Raw genomic sequence first — 24301 nt, forward strand, 5'->3', positions numbered from 1 at the left:
ATACCGCTTACAAGAATGAATTGATACTAATACAGATGTAACCTGTGACCATTCCTCATCTTCAAACATCACCTGACCTCAGTTTGACCTTGACCTTGACCTCATTTTGGACTTAGGTTTCTTTATATGGGCCATCTCTTGGATAACCAAATGGGACCGTTTCGTCTAGAATAATACCGCTTACAAGAATGAATTGATACTAATACAGATATAACCTGTGACCATTCCTCATCTTCAAACATCACCTGACCTCAGTTTGACCTTGACCTCGTTTTGGACTTGCTTTGTATCGAGCGTTTATTGAACACAGCTCCTTGTTATCACATGTAATCTTTTCCTGTTGAAACATCAAAATTTCTTCTTTCTTTACCTGTTATAGACCAAGTTACTTCAACCAACGTCTCCTATATTTAAAACGTCATCAACATCAAAGCTTTATTACACTATTGTTACACCACATTTTTGTAGTGGCTTTATTTCACTCCTATGACGCCAAACATGTGATAAATTATAACGGCTATGGCTTTCCACCTGAGTCCTTCCTCTGTGATCAAAAGTGTTCTTATTATTACCTACATTGTGTTGGTATGACTACAAACCAAACTTTAACAAATCAAAATTAACACAAGGACAACAAACTTTACAAGATGACTAACTTAAAGCAAGAATTTAGGATAATTCCCATGATTTTGGGATCAGTAGGTCAAAGGTCAAGGGCTCTGGGTCCTGGAAACTGAAAATGGTATTCAAAGTGTAAGCTTTTACACAATGACTAAGGGTAACTAGAGAAGCATCCCTGTCTAATTTAGGGTCAGTTACTCATTTGTCAAGGTCAGAGGGACCAAACTTAATTTATGCTTTTTCTTTTGTTTCTTGGCCCTAAGTCGAAAAGTCTTTCACACAAAGAGCAATTTCCACTTCAGGAAGATCCTTATTGATTCTGAGGTCAGTGGTTCACAGGACATGTCACACCCTGGCCCCTCCCCTCCCCGTATCCACCTCACCCCTCCACTCTGATTATTTTCTTGTAAGTAACTTGTTTCCAAGTATCCTCTTCCCCAGTCATCACTCGCACAAATACGACCGGAACAAATTCTGATGCCCAGTTTTACAGCCCTGTCCCATTCTGCTGTTATTAAGGGTTGTGTTATACATTTTGAAGCGGAGATTAACTGGTTTTGCTCTATTTAATTAACTCCCGAAATGTCTTAGGCATAACCAGATTATATAACACTGCATGTTTTAGCTCTAGCTTATATATTGATATGAATTATGTCCCTTTTTAACATAGATGGTTTGAAAAACGTTTTGCCTATTATCCGATTTGATGTCTTAGAATTATGAAAGGCTCTACAGAAGTTGAAGTTTTGAAATACATTCTTCAATGTGTGTCAACAGTTTGATTGGAAGGACTTTTTTTATGCCCCGCTTGAAGAAGGGATGGCATTTTTGGTTTTGCTCATTGTCAGTCCGTCAGTCTGTAGACTATTGGGTTTTTTTGGTTAGAGAGTGATTGGACTCACATTTGTTAAACATTATAGGATGGCTGGCTTGTCTTTGGTAATTAGATTAGCCATATTAATTGTTTTGGGTATATGTTGGTCAAAACTCCATTTCCAGAAGTTTCCCTTGTTCTTTAGCGTGCCAGCTGTAAAGCGCCCACACACGGGACTCTTATACCAAAGTTAGCAGTTTAAGCCGGATGAGCGGGTGCTCAAACTTACGATCCCTGGTTTTGTAGTCAGACTGTGTTACCACTAGGCCACTGCGTCCACTCATGTAACAAATACAGGCACAAGCCAAATCATGAGTGTCTCATGCGCTAAACTGTCTACCTTTCATATGGGGAAGTCGGGTTCTTCAGTTGGGTTAATTGGTCGAAGTACTGCAAAGTTTTCATGCGGGAAAGTCCGGTTCTTCTTTAGGCATTTCGCGCTAATTGGTAACTGTAAACTCGGACTTTAGGTGGTAATATATTTCGAAGTAAAAAGCACCAACTAAAGTTCAAAGTGACTGTTTTGTTGAGGTTAAAAGCAGAACCAGTTTTGTCTGATTCTCTACTTGAAAGGAATAATTCAACAATAAAAATATGTAACTGCGAATAAATCTTTGCTTGAAAATATTTTGAAGATGTACATTGTATAAACAAAACAAAACGCTATGTATATTTCAAGAATTTTACTGAGCTCAAAATTGAAATAATACTTTTTGTATAAAAAGTACTAGAAAGTATACACGCACTTAAAATATTTCTAACAAAATAATACTGTACAACAATATAACGTGGAAAACAACGAGAAACTGTTTTAATACTGATAAAGAGCGTTGACTACAGGATAGATAAATCAACAAAGAAACTATAATAAAATAACAAAATATAATGCATTTATCACAGATAGGAAGGGGCCTCATTTTTGGAATACTTTATGGTACTATTTGGCGACGAAATGAATCATTGTTAAAAACAAGCAGCAGCTTAAGTGTAGTTCACTTTCCAAATGATCGTCTGAATTGTTTCTAAGAAAATAATACAACACGTCTACGTAGATATTTGGAATACGAATAAGTCAAAAAGTCTATTAAAAAGTGTGTACTAGTATATAGTACCGTGGTTCAAGCCTCCTACATTTATATCTAAATACTGTTGTAAGTGTCTGCTATAGAACTGCAAACTTTAATACTGACTGTAAGGAAATGTACCCTCTTTAACGACAAAAATAACGAAAAAAGAAACCTAACAAGACAAACATAAAATATGCGAAACAGAAAACAAGAGGCATCATCTAATGTTCCCCTTTATAAGTTGAATGTGCTCACTTATAAGTCGAATGTGATCCCTTTTAAGTCGAAAAAAGGCTTTCGAAATGTTCGTCTTATCTCCGAGAAAGGTTAAAGATTATGTAACTGCGGATAGAGTTTTTCCCTCTATCTATATTAGACGAAATGATTAAAGCATTTATTTATCTGATAAATGTCTGGCATAAATGCAATTTCCTGTTCTTTTCGAAACAGGTATTAAAGAAAAGGAAATAAAATACATAGGCAAAATACACAGCGCAATTCTTGATAAATTTAGAAATCACAAAGGTCTTCTTGTTGCTTGGAGCTAACATATTTTCCGAAAGCAGCCTGAAGAAAATAGTGCTTAGATCTACATATTGAACATGTTGTTTTTTTCACACTTTGTATACATACGTTGTATTCACATTCACTCGAACTGACAGGTTTACTGTTTATCCGATACCATAATCGCACACAATAAATATAAATTCATTTTCAATATTATTACTTGTACGTAAGTTTGCATATCCACATATCATTCAGTTCTTATATTATCACAAAAATAGACAATATGTTTGTACCTACACATCCATATATCCTATCAAAATTGATTCTGTCCAGTTTAACAAAGAACACTCAGTTTTTTTTCAAGATTCGATTTATTTTTTGACAATAATGACTTTATGAAAAATTGTTTTGTTTGTTCGATTATCTCCAGGCCTCGGAAGCAATGTTCCTGCTGTACTGTGGGTATGTGTCTCTGTACCGAGCACTGAAATAAACATGATAAATGTAAATATAGATCCTGAACGCGTCTTGAGTTACCTGCCCCTGATTTCTCAATAGAATTAAAAATCCTGGATGCACATATATTTGATTCCGTCTATAATAGTGTCTTAACTGTCCGCATGAATTACCGTCCCAGATTTCTTCGAAAATTGTAAATCAAGTTTGCTATATAATCGTATTATACACGCTAATTAAATAAGATTATAAAGAGAAAAAAACATGCTACGACCTGTACATTAAGTTTAAACAACTAATATAAATTGCATACGAACTTGTCCTGATATTCGCCTTTGTTTATAGATGCCTATTTGCTGTCATTAAAAATTAACTACAATTTCAGTATCACTAGTAAATAGATTCTCAGGAAGCAACATAACAGTTATTTTTTCGACTAAAAGTAGGCCCCAATTATTACTCTATAGTAATCTGACAATAAAAGTGAATAAAAAACACTTACAAAACATTTGCTGGCATTGGTCTCTGTCCGTACTGGTCTAAGGATGGGTCTTGTTGAAGTGTATACTGAAAAGAAGTAAAAAACATTTAATCAAGTGGAAACACGACGTTAGCGTATTTTAGTCGCCCCCGATAACCCATATGGGCGACTCCTCCAGAAGACTGTTTGTAACGTTAGTAGGAAGATGATGAAAATTCAGAGGATGCTCCAATATAAAAAGCTTCCCTGGTTCTTTGGTGTGCCATGTAAAAAGCACTCATACACGGGCCTCTTATCCCAATGTAAATCTTTTTTAGTCTCGAACTCAAGATCCTTGGATTTGTAGTCGAACAGTGTTAACACTGGACCATTTAGAGTCCGCCTTTGACGACGTTTTATTTCAGTAAGCTCAACTAAATACCCAACTGATTAGCAATAGACTTGGACCTTCTTTTTATGAATTCACAAGTTGCAAATTCGATTTCTCGTCAACACTAATGCACTTTAATAGCCCCGAGTTCAATTCCATTGAGGGAAACGACAACACCGTCACACCGGACGACCAGACTTCTTGTTCTTAGAAAATTCTAGAATTACTCAAATGATACACAGTCTATTTTCATAATCAATCAAACTGAAGTATATGTAATCCTTAATTGAAACTAAATGAAAACAAACAAGATTCAACAGCTAACGTTACTGTAGTCCCAATCCGTGACTCCAGTTATCTCCCCTGAGGGTCCGTCAAAGATTGATATTTACGTCACGAGTTGGACCAGCCTTACTGGTACTAAGGCAAAGCTAGTCATGTCTACAATATTAGAGGAACTTACCCTCCATGACCTGGACACTTCTGGTCTAAGATATCTCACAGCATATCCGACAAAACGCTGGTCTTTTTCCGACGGCAATTCAGGAATTCGGATATTGAACCTTTCGGGTGATCGGTTGAGGAAGTTAGACCATTCGGTTCTAGAACGTCTGTATAAAAAATGAATTTAATTTAAAGTACAGGAATATGTTTTTTTCGAGATACATATTTCATCAGTCGCTGCAAGTTCGAAAACGAATTGAATCGTAACGTCCAACGTTACCGTCTTGTAGACTTTTTGAAGAGTTATAAAGTATTTCTGTGCCAAGCTTGTTAGGCTGCTGTAACTTCAAGGCCCGGTAAGGAAACACTTAGTTTTAGCTACACCAGTAAAGTCAGTTATTACAATAACAATTTTCTTTAAACGTGATTATGTTTGATCTTAAATCCAAAACACACAAAAATAAGATCTACAACTGATAACATAGCTTACTTTAATTCATCAGGGGTTGTGTAACTTCTGTGTAATTGTTTTCCAGTATCTGTTATTGACTGAAATTATAAACATTTTGGAATTTGATCACTCCTATTACAAGGGAGATAACAGTCATGGCCCACTTAGAGCATATACAGATTAATCACGTAGAGAGTTATAATCACAATAAAAGAACATATTTAAGTACAGACAAACCTGTTTATAAAGACCGCCATTGGTGGAGATAAAAAGTGGCCGGTTTTTTGGCAGGTGATTTTTATTTACAGGTTAAAATACACTGTAAATGTTAAAAATGCAAACCGTACCAGCGGTCGTTAGAGCCAGCTGGTTTTTGTTCAGAGGTGGTCTTTAGCTCAGGTTTAACTGTATGTCGGAAGGTAAAAGCTGTCATGTTTAACAGTACCAAGTTAGTCGGAATGTAACTTTTACCAGATTTACTTCAATATTAGTAACTAAATACAGCTTAACAAATATATTAAATCCATTTGGTACAACCTCAGCGCAGGAATATTGTCAAACAATCATATCTAATGTATCAATAAAGGGAAATAACACTGTGCTTGAGTTTGCATTTGGTATTCTGTGCACATCAGCTGTTCCGAATTGTCATTATGTAAAGTTTTCTCAAATAATTGCAATTTTCATTTCGGTAAAAATTTAAGTTGAAATAAATAAATTCGTCACGGCACGGGTTTTCGGTGGTGTCAATATTTTTTCTACCTTTCCATTGTATTTACTACATCATGTATATAGGGCAGTTAGTTCAACAGAGAAAATACTTACTAATGCTGACATCTGTCTTTTTGGAGGCTCAAACAATGTTGTTGTGGCCCGATGGAAGTCATCTAAATAATAATAATAATAATAATACATTTTACGCAATTCCTCTTTATAAAACCATGTTATTTCATTTACTATAAATCATCACATGCAATTTAATGTGCAAGAGCTCAGAAAATGATAATTCAAAGGGATAACTATCAAGAAGGAACAGTTTCAGTCCTAAAGGAATGTAAGTTTTTATATTGGTCAGCTTAGAAAAAAATATTCTCGTATTTTAACATGAAACAAGTTACGAACGGCATTCAAGAAGCAGCTAGCAGACTTCCTTGTGAAGAAACCAACAATCTTTTGCGACATTTTGCTCATGGACATTTCAATAAAAAGGATAGTGCGATGTGCCTGTCACTCAAGCCAGTGGTCAGGTGTTCGCACCACCAAACCTCACCATCAATAGTCATGTAGATATCATAAATGGTTTTCCTATTGACGTGAACTCGGGAATAACATATTTATGTCTCTCGTTACAGCACAATCAAATGAGAATAAAATACATTAACACAGAAATTAATTTAGAATGAATTTTCAGAACAAGTGCAGCAGACGATATAAACGAGGGTTGATAACAGTAAAAAAAATATCGCTTCATAACCCGAGCAGTTCAAAACCTCAAAAGGCACGAATCAATAAGTAGTATTATGACATGATATAAATGTTTGATCAGTTTAACACATTACTTAGAGAGAAACATTGATTGCAAATGGTCCAAGTAAAGGGCTTTTTCAAACATATCTTTGTTTGCTTTTCATGTTTCGTGTATTGATTACGAAAATGGCTTTGTATGGCTGATAATCTACTATCGGATTAAGCGTAGCAATATGGTTAAATGCCGTATTAAATGTCTTTAAAGTACAATAGAGAATGTATTGGGCAGGTTTAACAATGTATGTGAATATACTTTGAGAGAAAAATCTTAATTCGTTTCACTGAAAGTGTTGAAATAAAATTTTTCAATACAGTTGTGTATAAAAGGTACCGGCGATTGATCGGAATATTTACATGAAATATCTTTTGAAAATATATACAAAAGGTATAGGCAAATGGAGAATTTTAAAACATATTTGACAAAATGCAAATAGTTTCAATAGATGGCAAACTTATGCATTTCTCCTTATGTTCTTTTCAAAACCATATTAAAAAGAGTCAAAATCTCAGCTCTATCAGGAACAGCTTTTTTAATTCTTGATGTAACCACTTTTTTTTCTTTTTTTTTTTTTTTTAAAGATTTCGGGTACTGGGTAATAGCCTAATAGGTCATAACAGGAGAAATAGTGACTGAAGCCGATATAATAATAATACGAATTATAATGATAATAACTTTATCTTTTAAAGAAGGTAAAACATGAAAACATATCGAAGTTCTTAAAACATAAACAATTACATAGAAGAATTCACGCAAATTTATTAGATATACTTTAAAAACGCGTCAATCTCTCTTCCTTTTTCCGTCTTTTATCGATTAAATATAACTCAGAATAAAGTATGAAAAACCATTTTAAAAGAAAAATAAATACCTGGACCGCAAGATGTTGTTGTCCGACAGTGCTCGTCGGGAAGTTTGTGACCGGCGGTATCCATATCCATTCGTCGGAACGAGGGTAATCTCGGATGAAACAGCCCATCTTTCACCGCCGCCAACTGTACTTTCTGGAACGAGGGGTACTGGTACGAGTAGCTAGGAATATTCATCGGGTTGACCCGCTCAACTTTCACTGGTTCGATTCCCACGGTGGTCATTTTGTTAAATCCGCGTTTTTCAATATTCTTTGCAAAAGAAAATCACAAATGTAATTTATACGCGACAAATCAATTACTTGTTTAAATAAATACAGATAAATTCCTGTTAAATGATTTATCTGAGGTAGATATATTGAAACTTGAAGCAAATCTTATCAATAGATATAACGCGCCGCTAAAACCCGGGAGGTCGGCGTTGTAGTTAATAGCGACGGTCAACAAGTTGACGTAAGAAAATCGGATTTCTTCGGATATTTCCGTCACATTGTCCAAAGCGCTCTTTTCATTCATAAAATATGACAATATATCAATAATGAATTACATATGATTGGCCTTATTGATTTTCATAATATTCTTTTGTAGTTATGTCATTTACCTGATCTTAATACGTTCATGTTATTGTTATTTGATAGCAATGGACGGATAAATGTAGTCAATATTCCTCTTAAACCTTTTCAATTTCACAGTCGGTTTACAATTTACAATATCAGTTTATATCGTTTCTCCTAAATCCTAGACACTGGTATCTAATTTATTTTATCCAGTGAAACAGGGTCAAAAGAAGTATGCATAAATTGTATTTTTAACTGAGTGATTATTTATTTTGTTATGTATCATTAAGTTACACGTTAAACACAGAACGTCGGGATATTTGTCGTTAAACGTAGGCCAGTCTCTGGTTCTCCTCAACTCGCGGTGCTGCAGTGTGGCATTTAAATCAAATGGTCTCCTGCCCTGTCTTATCTTTGGTTGTTACATTAAGAGGCAGTTTGAATAGAAATGTTTCAGTTATAATTTACTAGTTTCTCAGCACAAATTCAAATGAACAGACCGCACTTTTATTCTTTTTTGTTTTTATTACGATATCATCTGCCCAACCTCATATATATGGATTTCATGTAATTACTTACAATTTATGACATTCATAGAACCTGAATGAATTTTATTTAAATGATTACCTTGAATTCCTTGTCGTGTAAATATATGGCATATACATGAAGCAATTGAAATAATATTTAATTGTGAAAAGTGTCTGTGGATTCGAACCAATGACCACATTAACACTAGCTCGATGCTCTTATCAAATAAGCTGAAATGACATGGGTTACTTTCGTACTGTGGCCTGAATTTTAAGTTTTCTGAATAGGAGGACTAGATGCGATTTTTTTTCTAGCCCCTTTCTTCTGACAATTAGGTCTAAAAACTAATTTGTGCCAAAAGTCAGCCAAAACGAGAACAGCCATTCATCCATCTAGATGCAGCTTAACATTTGCGAAAAAGTAAATATGTATTGGAAATACTTGTTAATCGATATTGCATGTATGTCACAAATTCAGGCTAAAAGTTATTTCAGCATCCGATCATCTGCCATTCCCGAATGTGACAAAACGGTAAAGTGTAATTTCAAAGATGAAGGAACTAACGTTATAATAACATTTTCAATTAAGAATTTGAAAGAAGAGGAAAAAAATCATTTACACTGAATAAATCGAAGCTCAGTGAAGTATTTGTGGAAAATTTAGTATATAGGTGTTACAAGTAGTCAAAACGTAAATAACAAGTCACTTTTATTTATTTTGATTTAGTAAAAATCACAAGTATTATATTACAAAATTCGGTAGATACAAGATAAATATAAATGAGATTATCCCTCATCTTCAGTAGTCACCCAGCCGTTATCTCATCATATGACAATCTAACCTTGCGAAATAAATATCATATACTACGTATATATACTATATATATTAAACAGTATTTAATGCATATGTAAAGTTAACATTATTGTGTTCATTTTGATCGGACTTTTAAATTCTTAAGTAATTGTTTAAAATAATTTACTGGGAATCATATTTTACGACACCATATAACTTTACAGCATTGTTATACATCTTCTTAGTATTATATCAGCGCTGATTTTCAGCTTTCTCAAAAAAGACTTGGTCTCTAAAAGTGCATAAATTTCGCTGTAAAAAGGGTAAATCTCATTTGCAAGAGCAGCATGCCTGCAATCAACTCGATTTATATCAAAGTATACGATCAAAAGCCTGTGTACCGACCAGGAGACGAGTTGAAAGGCGAGTGGACCGTAGACATAGGAGAGACAATCAGTGTGAAATCAGTAAGTGTTTCCTTCCGTGGAGCTACACTCACAAGGTGGGCCAACTCAGAACCCAAAGCAGACGACAATAAAGGATATGAAAACATCACAACACAAGAAAAAGTTGTCTTTCCTGCGAATAACAGATGTAAGTTTATAAAAGTTATTTGCTTTGCACATAAAACAACATAATCGCTTTGTACAATTTTCGGCCTTTTAACTAGCACAAGTACATCACGTTCTAAACTGATATATATTTCACATTGGACAAGACATCGCCCGATTTTGAAGTTTTGATAGAAATGTCCAGTTACATGTATGACTGATTAATGACGTAAAAGACTTAATATGGTTTATTGACGACCGGGCAGGGATATACGCCGTTTAGGAAATCCTTATCGGACTCGAGTTTCGCTTTCGTATATGATACTGATTTCCTTAACGGCATCTATTCCGTATCCTACATGGATTTTCTAGACAACTTTTGACCAACAAACCGCTCCACAATTGAGCCGTGCCATGGGAAAACCAACATAGTGGGTATGCGACCAGCATGGATCCAGACCAGCCTGCGCATCCGCGCAGTCTGGTCAGGATCCATGCTGTTCGCTAACAGTTTCTCCAATTCAAATAGGCTTTAAAAGCGAACAGCATGGAGCCTGACCAGACTGCGCGGATGCGCAGGCTGGTCTGGATCCATGCTGGTCGCATACCCACTATGTTGGTTTTCCCATGGCATGGCTCAGTTATTATCTATCACTGTCACCTGTACCCATATACAGACGCTGCCACCAGAAGAGTAACGTACATGTAGTATCTTATTTAGAACTCTTCTGATTTTGAACATGCTCGGGGTTAAACCGCGATGCAAATAACCTCGATTTACAATTTTACTGCAGATGTAATTATAATTATGAAAGACTTCAGAACCGAGCTGGTATTGGTATACGCTATCCTTAAATATTACTATATACATATGAGCCGTGCCATGACAAAACCAACATAGTGGGTTTGCGACCAGCATGGATCCAGACCAGCCTGCGCATCCGCGCAGTCTGGTCAGGATCCATGCTGGTCGCTAACAGTTTCTCTACTTGCAATAGACTTTGAAAGCGAACAGCATGGATCCTGACCAGACTGCGCGGATGCGCAGGCTGGTCTGGATCCATGCTGGTCGCAAAGCCATTATGTTGGTTTTCTCATGGCGCGGCTCATATGTATCTATATAATTTTTAGCGGGAGACACGGTCGACTATCCCGCTGGAAAATATGTGTACAAGTTCAGTTTCAAAATACCAAGCGGAATGCTTCCGTCAACATACGAAGGGAAATACGGAGCTATCAGGTGATCTATATAATTATATTCCGTCTTATCAAATTTGCAATTTATTTCGCCTTTTATATTTATAGAGCCAACAGGATAAAGGCTAGATGCCGTGTGATAAATTGACTTCCCACATGTATGCTTCGGTGCGCAACATCATTAATTATTGGGTCCTCCGGACATTTTTTCTGGCCAAGGCAGGCACCTGGGTAGAACCATCGACCATCCGTAAGCCAGCTAAATGGCTGCCCTTACGCCAGAATTCTACAGTCTGAGTGGGATATCAAACCCACAGCGTTGCGGGGCTAATGATTTGAATTCAGCGGCCTAAGCCCTTGGCTCCGGAAGCTCCAATTGACATCTATAAGAATATCATATATACACTGAATACACTGATCAAATGGTCAAATGTTTTTACTGAAAACTGGTTAAAATGTTGGGATTTTTTCTAATAACTTGTCTTTGTCGTATACCATTTTATATTTCATTGCGAGTAATATTGATTGTCCCTCCCTGTCAAAATGCAATATAACTTAATTTTCAGGTACTGGCTGTCTTTTGACATAGAGAGACCTATTCTGCGATCGCATATAAGAAGAATTAAAGTGATCACAGTATTGGATGATATAGATGTTAATCTCCCTGCATATTCTGTAAGCGTTTTGCACCATTTAATTTAAAGGTTATCGTGGTCTTGATTTTAAACGCGATTAAGATGACACGGCAAAGATAGTAGACAATCTGAATATAGATCTATATATGTAGTGCTGAATAAACTGAATTAAAAGAACATAATAGCGTTATACATAAATATAATTAAGGCTCTTTCACTGGTTGTAGGTGAGGATGAAAACAAGGCTCTGTTGAGTTACCACAAAACAGTTACCCGAGAGCCAGACATTTCCATCCGCACCTTCAACTAGCGATTTTTTTTCTTGTATGCCGTATTGTTCATTAATAGAAGAAATAAAGTAAAACGAATGTCTTTTACTACTTAATTACAAAAGAGTATGAATGTACGCATTAATTAATAAATTACAGCACGAGAGTCATCTGACACCCCTGGGTGTAAGACGAATTTTTCCAGCAAAAGTACGGGAAAATACTGTCCTTAAAACAGAACAATATACACGCCAGCACAATGACAACTATTGTAAACCGATATCAACAAACTTTTAGATTGTGCATTTAAAAAATTAACTATTATAATATCTCTTAAGCAGTTACTTGCTCATCAGTGGAAAATATGATACATCAATTGAGCCGCGCCACGAGAAAACTAACATAGTGCATTTGCGAACAGCATGAATCCAGGCCAGCCTGCACATCCGCGCAGTCTGGTCAGGATTCATGCTGTTCGCTTTCAAAGCCTATTGCAATTAGAGAAGCCGTTAGCGAACAGCATGGATCCTGACCAGACTGCACTGGTCTGGATCCATGCTTATCGCAAATGCACAATGTTGGTTTTCTTATGGTGCGGCTCATTTATACTGCGGTATTTTCTTTAAGAAATTTGTAGGAAGGAAAACTGAGAAGACGGTTGCAAAAGCGCTTGGTTTTGGAAATCAAGGGGCGGTAACTCTGTTTGCACAGACTGATAGGGGTGCCTATTGTCCTGGAGAGAAAATATATGTCAAATGTGAGTACATTATCTGTAAACAACTTACCTGAAGATATTATATTAAAACAACAATAGTGTAAATTTTGGCATCGGAGTACGGGTCAGGGTCAAACCCGTAATATGACAGAATGTTTTTATCTTTCCATATAAATAATGGATTTCATTAGTCGGCAAGTCACGGTGTCTGTGGAAGTTCCCTATAAACATCAAATGTTAAGATTTATCTGGAATGTCTTGTGACATATAGATATACAAGGCTATAGACTCCGGAAACATTCCCTGGACAAGTGCATAATAAGCCCGCGCGCTTTGTTGAAAAAGCAGTGTCACGTGTTGATCCGATATATTCCATATCAGCTTGTCCAATATGGATTTTGTTTTAATGAAAATGACTGCCACAGCACTGGTTGGGGGAGATTTAGCCGGCGGGATAAAAGCCATAATCCGAGACAGATTTCTGAAACATGAAAAATGCATGTTCTCTATCTTAAGTGAAAATAAGATTATAGAATGCCAAATAACTCCAAAATTTCTAAATATATTTCAGATATTGCTGAAAACAAATCTGAGAAAGACTTGGGTAGGATCAAGACTGAATTAATGCAGAAAGTCAAGTTTAGAGCTAGTGGAGAGGAAAAATTCAAATACCTTTGTCTGAGGTCTGTCAACGGAGAGGAACTGAAAAAGGTATTTGTACGTCGTCTAGAAAGTGTCAAGATGAAGTACATGGATGGGAATTATACTTTATATAAAACAGCGATTAGGTTATGTTTATTTTAGAAATCTGTAATAATCTCACAATAGGATAGTTTTGTCTGGTACTGACCTGTCCAATTCATTCGTTTATTTTTTTTCACGATGAATAGAACTTTCGGTCAACGGTAAAGATGAAAGCAACATTTCATTGGCATGCGTTTGATAGTGATAATGTAATAAAACTGAAAATACTCTTGTGTTTCAGTAATATACCCGTAGTAAATCCTAGGTCTGTCTTATTGGTCAAAGACGACATGCATCATACATGTATATATTACATGGCCTTCTAGAATGTTTGTTAAAATAATTCTAAAAGTAAAATGTTTAGGAGGGCAATCGGGAAATAAAAAGTAATTATTAAATCTAATCTAAATGCATAAGAATGTAATGTATTTTAATTTTAGGGCGGAAAACTGAGTTCAACTGATAATAAACATAGCATTACTGTTCCAGCGGTCCCACCGACCACAATGGAAAGGGCAAGTCATGTCATCAAAGTGCAGTATTATGTCAAGGTTTGATAATTTAAAATCCAATTCTTCACAGTAATTATTAAAGAGGCAAATTCACGTTTTGTTTTACTCCATTACGACTGCTTTAAATCTACCTTATATACTCTCATTGCCATTTCTTCATTTGCATGTATTTGTAGCTAAGTCCAGATAAAACAATTACTGCATATATTTTTGCATTTAAATGACTGTTGATCTCTGACCTCAATCATGTTTATGTAACAGGTTCTTATAGATATTCCAAAGTTGAATGGAGGAGACGCAACAGTTATACTTCCCATTACAGTGGGCACCATTCCACAAGGTCACAAAGCTGTACCGGAAGTACAAGGAGCAAATAACATACCTGGTAAAGTTATTTCAGTTTTACAAAATGTGGTTGGTGAACACAAGGATTAATTCAATTTTGTTTGTTTAACCCAAAAAGACAAATAAATACATAAACAACTATTATGGATATGCCTTGCGACACATTCCTAAAACTTCTGGCGATCTTGAGTTTTGCAAATCCAAGAAAATAGGGGACGTCAGAAAAATAGATTCGGGTCTAGCGTCTTTTTCAACAATTGTCCAGTCATATAATACTACTTGTAGCAGTGGACACAATGCGCAATTTTATAGTGCTGTCTCACTGGAATATAACAACGGAGACGTGTGACATGATAATCCACCCAGTTAAATTAAACTGACTCTGTACTGACCAGTCCTAGAACAGTATACTCTTAATGCTGAGCGCCAAGCAAAGAAACTACTTAGTACCTTTTGTCACGTCTTTGGTATGACGCGGCCAGGGAGCCACTTCACGCACTCGAAGCGGTCGCTCTACCTCTAGCCTACTGAGGTTGTGTCAGGCATTAGAAACAAAATTTTCAGAGTCTTTTTAAAAAAATTCTTTAAGGTATCCGATCTAAAAATAGATAAAATTTCGATGCCTGGTGACCCTATCATTTGAAAGAATTGTGTCTGTTGAACAAGAATTAGTAAATAAGATGACCATAATAATATGCACGAATCACTACAGTCATGTTTTTGACTGCGAAATGATAAATCTTACACTGTTATAACTGGATTTATGTTGAAGTATCATTGAAAACTATAAAGTAAAAAACATAAAAATTCTTGATCATATTTTGTCATGTACATGTATTACGAAATATATGTAATTTATATTTTCTTTTTCAGTAGACAATACACTTTCAAATGATACCAAAATTATATGAGCTTACCAGGCATCAATATTTGATATATTTGATGTATTTTAACAGCACTGTTATATAGAACTTGCTTATTTGTGGACCGGATACTTTAACACAGAAATTATCAAAAACTAGGTCTGAGTTCTACATAAATGTTTCTGTGACTTTATTCAAAATTATACAAAGCATTTTTAATTCAGAAAAGAACTGATTAGCTATGCAAGGTGTACAATACTTTTGATAACAATGATAAAAATGTGTTTTAATAGAAATTTTGCATTTTCGTTGTAGTGATAGATGCTTCGTCCGCTATCACATACACCCAGTGCGTCGATGGATATGAGGATGGCCCTAAAATCTGGGAAGACAAGTTATTTCCAAGATTCACATACGTGCCTTGGTGTACATACGTACCCGATTTCAAACCCCTCGTTACCAAGAAAATTGTCAGTCCCAAAAACATCACAAAGCCAGTGAATTCTGGAAAAAGCAATGCCCCAGGCGATTCAAAACAATCTCCAAATAAGGTAGAAGGAAGTGTAATCAAACCGGCAATAAGCAGTCAAATGCGCGCGCAACCTACTGCGCCACCTATCAGTGACAATCCGCCTACATACGATGAAGCAATGAAAGATATGGAGTCGTTTCCAGTTCAAGTAATATAACTTTATATAATTTATTAAAGTTTATTGGCTATAAGGGAGTCATATTGATTTATGGTATTTTATATGTTGGGCGCAATATCACACCAACTGGTTATGTCATATTGTGGCTTTGTAGCGTTTGATTGCGGAGAAAGAACCAACGCATTATTTGGCGCATTATTTCACGCATAGGCAGTCACCTAGGTTGAACCCGAGGCCTTCCGCAAGTCAAATAGGTTGATACTCACCTGAATTGATGGGCAAGTGATTCGGAGTTAGCGGCCTTAATCACTTGCCTACTATCTTGTATGGGGGTGAACTTCTATTTAACACTTGCAGATCACCTTTGCATTGAAAAGAAAACGTTCAGAAGCATATTTTTTCAGAAAAAGGACGTTCTTGTCCAAAACTGAGTATAAGAATAAATAACAGTTGAAAACAAACGATGTTTCCAGTAAACTTGTTGATAAGACATTTACAGCTAGTGGTAGCATTATTGTGCACTCGAAACATGATTAATTGTATGCGTTCTACCTTTAGAAACCTCTGAAAGAAAATTCTAACAGTCAGGAATGTTTGGCAGGCAGCAATGAAAGTGAGACAGCAGGCGAACAAGACAATAATACCGCGGAGCAGTCCGACCAGCATTGTATTATAATGATAATCAGATTTGCCGATACTTGCCTCAAACAGTTCAGATCAACTTTGAAACAAAATGGCGCCAAACTAACAAAAACTGGCGGGAAAATCATTGCGGTTGCACCTCAGGTTTTGTCGTTATTGCAGTTACTGTTAAAGAAATATTTTTTTCGTCTAAATTGAATCATATAAATAACGTTCTCAGCTTAGACAGTTGTAATTTGTATACATGTATCATTCTGAAAGGAACATTTGTTTTGGATTAATTAATCTTCTTTAGAAAGAACTGTTATTACATAAACAAAAATATGCTGATGAAACAACTTGGTCCATTTGACTTATTTCTTTTATTATTCTATCTCTTGAATAGACTTGTGCGTTTTTGTTAAGATCAATCTTAACCTTTAGCCTGCTGGTGACATGTGATTTTGCCTTTGCGGCCAGTGAAGACCAATTTTTAGTGAAAACCCCTTTGAATAATGAGTGGTACTGCCCAAATTGAATGACTAGTCCATTTTAGAAAATAAGCAGGATAAAGGTTAAAACCGATTTATAGTTTTCTTGAATTGTTGCGTTCTGAGGCCTCACGCTGCTTTATAGTAATTATAATAACATTTTCTGGAGAGATGTTTTGCACATATGAGCCGCGCCATGAGAAAACCAACATAGTGGCTTTGCGACCAGCATGGATCCAGACCAGTCTGCGCATCCGCGCAGTCTGGTTAGGATCCATGCTGTTCGCTAACAGTTTCTCCAATTGCAATATACTTTGAAAGCGAACAGCATGGATCCTGACCAGACTGCGCGGATGCACAGGCTGGTCTGGATCCATGCTGGTCGCAAAGCCACTATTTTGGTTTTCTCATGGCACAGCTCATATACTGTTTCAGGTAATTGTAATCAAAGGTTCTTGGCCTGCACAAACTTCCATAGCAGTTTTATCGTTTGAAACGTATGAGAGTGGGTCAGACTGGTTCAAGAGTTTCAAAGAATCGAATGATGCGTCTGGTGTAGATATATTTGACTGTGTAATGTTGAAAGGCTCCGACGAAGAATTTCAGAACGGTAAGTGGGATATATATTTCTATGAAGGTTGCAAGTTTGAACCTAAATTAGATGGGGCTCATACTTTCTCATACGGGAGTCTTGGACGTTATTAAGATAAAACAAATGCCCTTTCACAGTCGAGTTTATCCTAGAAAGAACTGGGTATTTTCAATTATTTCAAAGTTGCAGAGAATATTAATTTCAACACATTCTAGATTTTGTTTTCTACAACTTTACCAACTTCCTCAAACGTAGTCAAGACATGATGTTGTTGCCGAAGATGCATCTAAAAGGACCTTTCTCTCTCTTTGTTCTTGTGGCTTTGTCTCACTCTGTCCCTCTGGTCAGATCGCTGTGTGTCTGTACTAGTAGAGGATGGAATTTGGCGCCCTGTGTGGCTGCCTTTGTGCTATATTAAGCGAATTTGAACGTGTCTATCATGAAAAGGACGCTGTATAAATCTGGTATAATACAATTGTAATATCATAAAAACATAACAATAATGATATTGAGACAACATACATCTCTCCTTCAGAACCTTGAACGGTCTGTATTCCAGATCTTTTCAGACTTGGCTTATATCAAAACACAATACTGTCAATCATAAGTTAAATTTCATGTTAATGATACATATGAATTATATTCCAACATAAATGTATTTCGTTGTCAGAGAAAAATGTGTTCACGCTTTCCTTTATGAGGCGGAAAGGTGACATTACCAGCGAGGAGTTCAAGGACGTCACCAAAAAGGTCAGAGAAATAATAAAACCTGTTCGGTTTGAACTTGGAGGACGGTTGATTTGTTCCGGAGCAGTTGAACAAAACTTGTCGGAACAAACATTATCCACGGACAATATCATAGCATTATTCCAGTGGGATTCTATACGCCAAAAGGATGACTATACAACCTTACTGAAAGGTATGTGCATATTACATGAGCAATTAGATGATTGTTTTGAGTAGTAATATTAGCATACATACTTTGTAAAAAAAAATAACACCTTATCTGCCCTTTCAGTATTACCAAATATAGTTTTAACAATTTTGAAAAGAAAAGTCAAAGTTGTGAATGGTGGGCTTTGAAAATGTGAAAAATGCATTAATCCTACTGAATCTTTCAGTAGACATTCACAAAATACTGCATTACTATTCGACATTATGACACGTAGATTAATCCTTAAGTATTGATTACAGAAATGTTTGCAGTATGTTAAAGATGGCAAGATGCACATTTATGTTGCTAAATGTCGAGCTTCCATCTCAGTATAAAGCAGTTTTTCTTGTGTTTTCAGAAAAGTACAAAAGCATACTCATCTCTCTTGCTAAATTTTATACGACAGAAACACAAACAATCTTCCAAACAGAGAACACTTCCTACATGGTGGAGGACACTGGTTAGACAACTAGTTAATCTGTCAGTTTATAGCATGAATCATGTGCAAATAATAATCATTGAGAAAGTGACAGAGATATATTATATGGATCTATTGAATATGGACATTGTTAAAGTACTATATTTCTCAGTCCAAAGTTTTGTGGTGTTTTACGTGTACATTACATTTAGCGTTAAACTCATAATGCCGTAGCAAAGTGCAATCCACAGCCTTGCAATTTCCTTTCGTTCTGAACAAAAAGACTCGCTAAGAAATAATTCACATTTATCTGTATAAACAAAACAATGAAGTAAACGTAAAGATTTTGGCCAAGATCCCATGAAATATAATTATTTATAATGAACAATGGTTTCCTCCTCTGAGTTATATATTTTAGCAGTATATGTACGCTTAGTATAGATAAACCCCTTTCTTTCACTTTTTTTATTGTTTCATTGTATGATTAATGTTTTGGCCGCTTCTAACACGGTAAAAACAGAAGACAACCATATATACTTTCCTTTGCTTTCATCTCCAGGCAAATGAGGTTCAATCCCCTGGTATTCATGTACAGTGAAGATACCCTTTCCAGTATAACTTACGATCCCCTGGTATTCATGTACAGTGAAGATACCCTTTCCAGTATAAGTTACGATCCCCTGGTATTCATGTACAGTGAAGATACCCTTTCCAATATAACTTACGATCCCCTGTTATTCATGTACAATGAAGATACCCTTTCCAATATAACTTACGATCCCCTTGTATTCATGTACAATGAAGATACGCATTCCAATATAACTTACGATCCCCTGGTATTCATGTACAATGAAGATACCCTTTCTAATATAACTTACGATCCCCTTATATATATATATACAATGAAAATACCCTTTCCAGAATAAGCATTTCAGAGTTTGACATTGTTTCGAGTATATTTTTTTGTAGATAAAAAATCATATGATACTGCTGGAAGTACTAATTAATATTGGAGTGTTCAATAAAAAAACTCACTTGAAGAGATGCTTTACATCATGCGTCAAAGACTCAATAGAAGGAAGGTGACAACTTCATATTGACTACCAGCATGTAACAATAAGACACGGTGGAGAGAGATTTTTATTGCTACATTTTTTTTGTGATCATGCCGTCAGTTTAGTTTTATTATACATAATATGATCAGCGTGGGGCGTAATGGCTATTGAACATTCCATTACATCTCATGAATAGATAGTCAAGCTGACACTGCTAATATTTTGCTTTGCTGCGTTCTAAGCTTCCAAAGGACCTTCTTATAGATTTTATTTGTCCAAAATATAGGCATTCTCGGATTATACTGATTAGAATCAATTAGAAAAATAAACCTTTTGAACAAAAGAATATCTCAAAATTGAGATTAATATATTAAGACACCAACACAAAATACAACTACACCTTATAAGCTCTTTGAAATATGTTTTTTCCTTTATCCCTGTATTCATTTTCTTGGGAAAATACTTTTGGATCAAAAGATTCATGGAGAAGAGGTTTGCAAAGTTTATATAGGTCTCTTTTTCTATCAAAGAATTTGGTCGCCTCCACCCCTTTCTCCTATGAACACAATATACATTACTATACTTGCATCTGATGGCTTAATAAGACCAAAGCAATAGTCATGCAGAATTGCAGGGAGGTTCATTGGGACGATGCAAAGTCTTTTGCTCATGATGAACACAAAGACCATGACTTCTCATATGACACCAGTACTGGTTTTCCAGGAAGCTGACTCGAGAGTGGTTCAAATAAGCTATACGCTTTCATCACAATCGAGCTAAAATAAATTACCGGTAGTATAAACTAAAGGGCACTTGTAGAAACATTGCGCATGCAGATAAATCATTAAAAATGGGGGGGGGGGGGGGGCGGGGTTCGAAGCCGGCTGAATTCTCTCAGCGAATGCAAGGTGTGAAAACTATAGTATTATAGTTCATATCATTTACTCTAGTAGGCAGATCACAAAGTGGTCGAACGTATTTCTTTATTTCTTCATTTTGACTTACTGTCTATAATGTGTACATGATAGACAGATAAAATGGGCAAGAATATGCTACGGGAGCACAGTGTTCTTTCCAAAATTTTCGAAATAAAAAAGTTATTAAATAAAATAACTAACAAGAGCTGTCTGTTATCAGCGCGCTCGACTATTCGAAGCATTGACGGAAGTATGGGGTCAAAATAATACCAGTGATTTTCAGACAAACAAAAACAAGAAAATAGATAAGACTAACACTGTACCTGCATCAGTGGATTTGGATAGGTCTTGCAACTATATGGCAATGTCTGACCATGATGGTAAGCAAGTGTTCAAAGTTTCAAAGCCATATTTCAAACAGTTTCACCAAAATATAGAATGGTATGCGAAACGTAACTAATTTCTATGTCAAAAAGGCCATAACTGAGCTAAAGTCCTTGTCCTTGTTATGTAGTCTTGCCTACATATGTAGACTATAATGGTAAACAAGTGGTCAAAGTTTCAAAGTCATATGAGAAACAGATTAGGCAAAATATGGACTTGTATGAAAAATTTAACTGATTTCCAAGTCCAAAAAGGGCCATAGTTCAGCCAAAATTGTTGTCAGAGTTATGTACTCTTGCCTACAGAAGATGGAAATCATGACGATAAATATGACTTGTGTTTAAAGTTTCAAAACCATATTTCAAATTGTTTTAACAAAACCTTGACTTGTACGAAAACTGAACCAATTCCTATGTCCAAAAAGGGCCAAAATTTAGCCAAAATACTTAACAGAGTTATGTTCTCTTGCCTACAGATGGAAATCATGATGATAAACAAGTGTTCAAACTTTCAAAGCCACATGTCAAATTGTTTTGACAAAACATGGACTTGTACGAAAACTGAACCAATTTCCAAGTCCAAAAAAGGACCATAATTCAACCAAAATACTTGACATAGTTATATACTCTTGCCTACAGAGGGAAATCATAATGAAAAACATTTGTTCAAAGTTTCAAACCCACATGTCAAAACATGGACTTGTACAAAAATTGTACCATTTCCAAGTCCAAAAAGGGCCATAATTCAACCAAAGTAGTTGACGTAGTTACGTACTCTTGCCAACATATAGAGACTTTTATAGTAAACAAGCGATAAAAGTTTCAAAGCCATATGTCAAATATTTTACACAAAATGTGAACTGGTACGAAAAACTTAACAAAGATTTCTAAGTTAAAAGGGGCCATAATTCAGCCAAAATCCTTGATGGAGTTACGTACTCTTGTCTAAAACTGGACATGGTGATGATACACAAGTGTTGAAAGTTTCAAAGCTTTATCTCAAAAGACTTTGTCAAAATGTGGACTGGTACGAAAAACTTAACCAAGGTGTGACGCCGACACTGACGCCGTGGTGAGTAGGATAGCTCTACCTATTCTTCGAATAGTCGAGCTAAAAAGCAGCCTGCATACAGGACGTAATGGCGGCTAAATTACACATTTTGTCAATGCTTGATATGCCTAAGACGATATTACGTCCACTTAGTACTTTCTGATCACTGTCCTGATAAGAGATCAAATATGTGCATAGCTGATCACTTATATTGCATTAAGGTCCTGAAAAATTGGGTCAGTCTAACAAACTATATTTGTATCACTGATTAACTGACATATTTTCTGTACGAACACCTCTACGGAGGTTACACAAAGAGGAAAATGTAGATCACACACTTAAGTAGCTTTGTTATGCATCAACTAATGTTGGAATGTATTAAAACACAACGATCTATTTATTTTCTACGAAGGAATTTGTGTGATTATCAAAAGCGTGGCGTAATACACTATTGTTTTAGTTACGATACATTAACTTAATTTCGTCGAGTCAAATCTGGCCGCCACGAATCTTTTGCACGCACTGCGAATGTTGAGTTGGTGCCAGCCATGAGTAGATAATAATGCAGTTATGAAAAATAACCCTTAATTTCTAAATAGAATCACGTTTCTAATAAGTCCTTAAAACTGAACTTGCCAAAAGCCCAATCAGCTCTTTAGACCAAAATTAAATTAATGATATGAATGCTGAATGTCGAGTTGGTAGTCTAATTGAAATGATTTTTATGTATATTAGATCACTAATAGCGAACCTCCTTTTTGAAGATTTCAATTCCTACCATAAACCTACTTTGACAACAATTGTTAGGGGTGCGTAGGTTCAAGCCCTACTGGGACCAAATTTTTTTCCCCTTATTTTCCTTTTTTCTAGTAAGTTTTTACTTCTTTCAAGACTTATTATTGGTTTCTTGTACAAAAATGGAAAAAGATGAATCTTATAAGCGATTTCTTGGTGTTCAAAGTGAATTTACTACTTAAACAGAAGGGGTAGAGCTACACATCTTCAAAAATATCAAGTTACACGCGGTGAAAGTTCTCTATTTTGCTTTCACTCTTAGATTATATATTGTGGAAGAAATTTGGATAGGTTTTACGTCTGTCCTAAGGTTATTTTTAAATGGAGTAAGCAAAATTCAAAACAGAAACACAGCATTCGACCTTATTTTTTCAATGTTGAAGTATGAATTCTGTCTCATTAAATCCGTTTACTTGAGGCACCATAGAAAAAATGATATTGACATTTTTATTTTGTGTTTTATAATTATTTACCAATAGTTTGATGTTTCTTTTATTAAAATTAATGGTAAAATGAGTTCTCTGCAAACGTTTTGGATAGTGGCTATCACTTTGAAATTTGTCTGTACTTGAGCTTGAGGAGATACCATAAGTTATACACAATTTATAAAAAACGGCACGGTGAAAGTTGTTTAAAAATTGCAAAAAAGTGCAAAACATGGTTACCTTTCAGAATATACCAAGCAAAGGCCATTTTGTAAACATTACTATTAGTGCTCTAATACCTTAACTAAAAGAAATCAAGAAAACGAACTGGTCGTCAACGAATTATCATCAAAATATAGCGGATTTTCGTTGTTGTCAGCCTATCGACCCGATGGGTTCTGGTTTGATTATTCGAATTACTTGACCGTTGTGATATATTGAAATCAGGAAACTAAATTACAATTGGACAAAACACAATTTCTGTGATTAATCATAATCGAACGATTTGGTAAAAGTCTTTTAGAATCGCCAGAAAACAAATTTATTTTTGAATAAATTTAAACGTTAGCTCTACTTCATTGTTTTTAATTCAGTGA

General features: G+C 35.6%; 2 protein-coding genes across 2 annotated transcripts; one reads left to right on the forward strand and one right to left on the reverse strand.

The window, feature by feature from the left end:
* Positions 1–2163: 2163 nt before the first annotated feature.
* LOC123549269 (testis, prostate and placenta-expressed protein-like) lies at positions 2164–8103 on the reverse strand. The gene is made up of 6 exons (XM_045337208.2): positions 7668–8103; positions 6097–6158; positions 5311–5369; positions 4840–4987; positions 4028–4092; positions 2164–3553 (listed from the first exon to the last, which is right to left on the reverse strand). The coding sequence occupies exons 1-6, from the start codon at positions 7888–7890 to the stop codon at positions 3490–3492; spliced, it is 621 nt and encodes a 206-aa protein (XP_045193143.2). The 5' UTR covers positions 7891–8103; the 3' UTR covers positions 2164–3489.
* A 1605-nt stretch (positions 8104–9708) lies between these two features.
* Positions 9709–19143, forward strand: LOC123549267 (uncharacterized). Its single transcript, XM_053545531.1, has 12 exons — positions 9709–10136; positions 11225–11333; positions 11857–11965; positions 12822–12951; positions 13481–13620; positions 14094–14204; positions 14427–14550; positions 15689–16053; positions 16582–16809; positions 17571–17745; positions 18398–18646; positions 19020–19143. Exons 1-12 carry the CDS (start codon positions 9890–9892, stop codon positions 19124–19126), a joined length of 2094 nt encoding a protein of 697 aa, XP_053401506.1. The 5' UTR covers positions 9709–9889; the 3' UTR covers positions 19127–19143.
* Positions 19144–24301: the final 5158 nt, after the last annotated feature.

The sequence above is a fragment of the Mercenaria mercenaria genome, chromosome 6, assembly GCF_021730395.1.
Source record: "Mercenaria mercenaria strain notata chromosome 6, MADL_Memer_1, whole genome shotgun sequence".
NCBI classification, from domain to species: domain Eukaryota; kingdom Metazoa; phylum Mollusca; class Bivalvia; order Venerida; family Veneridae; genus Mercenaria; species Mercenaria mercenaria.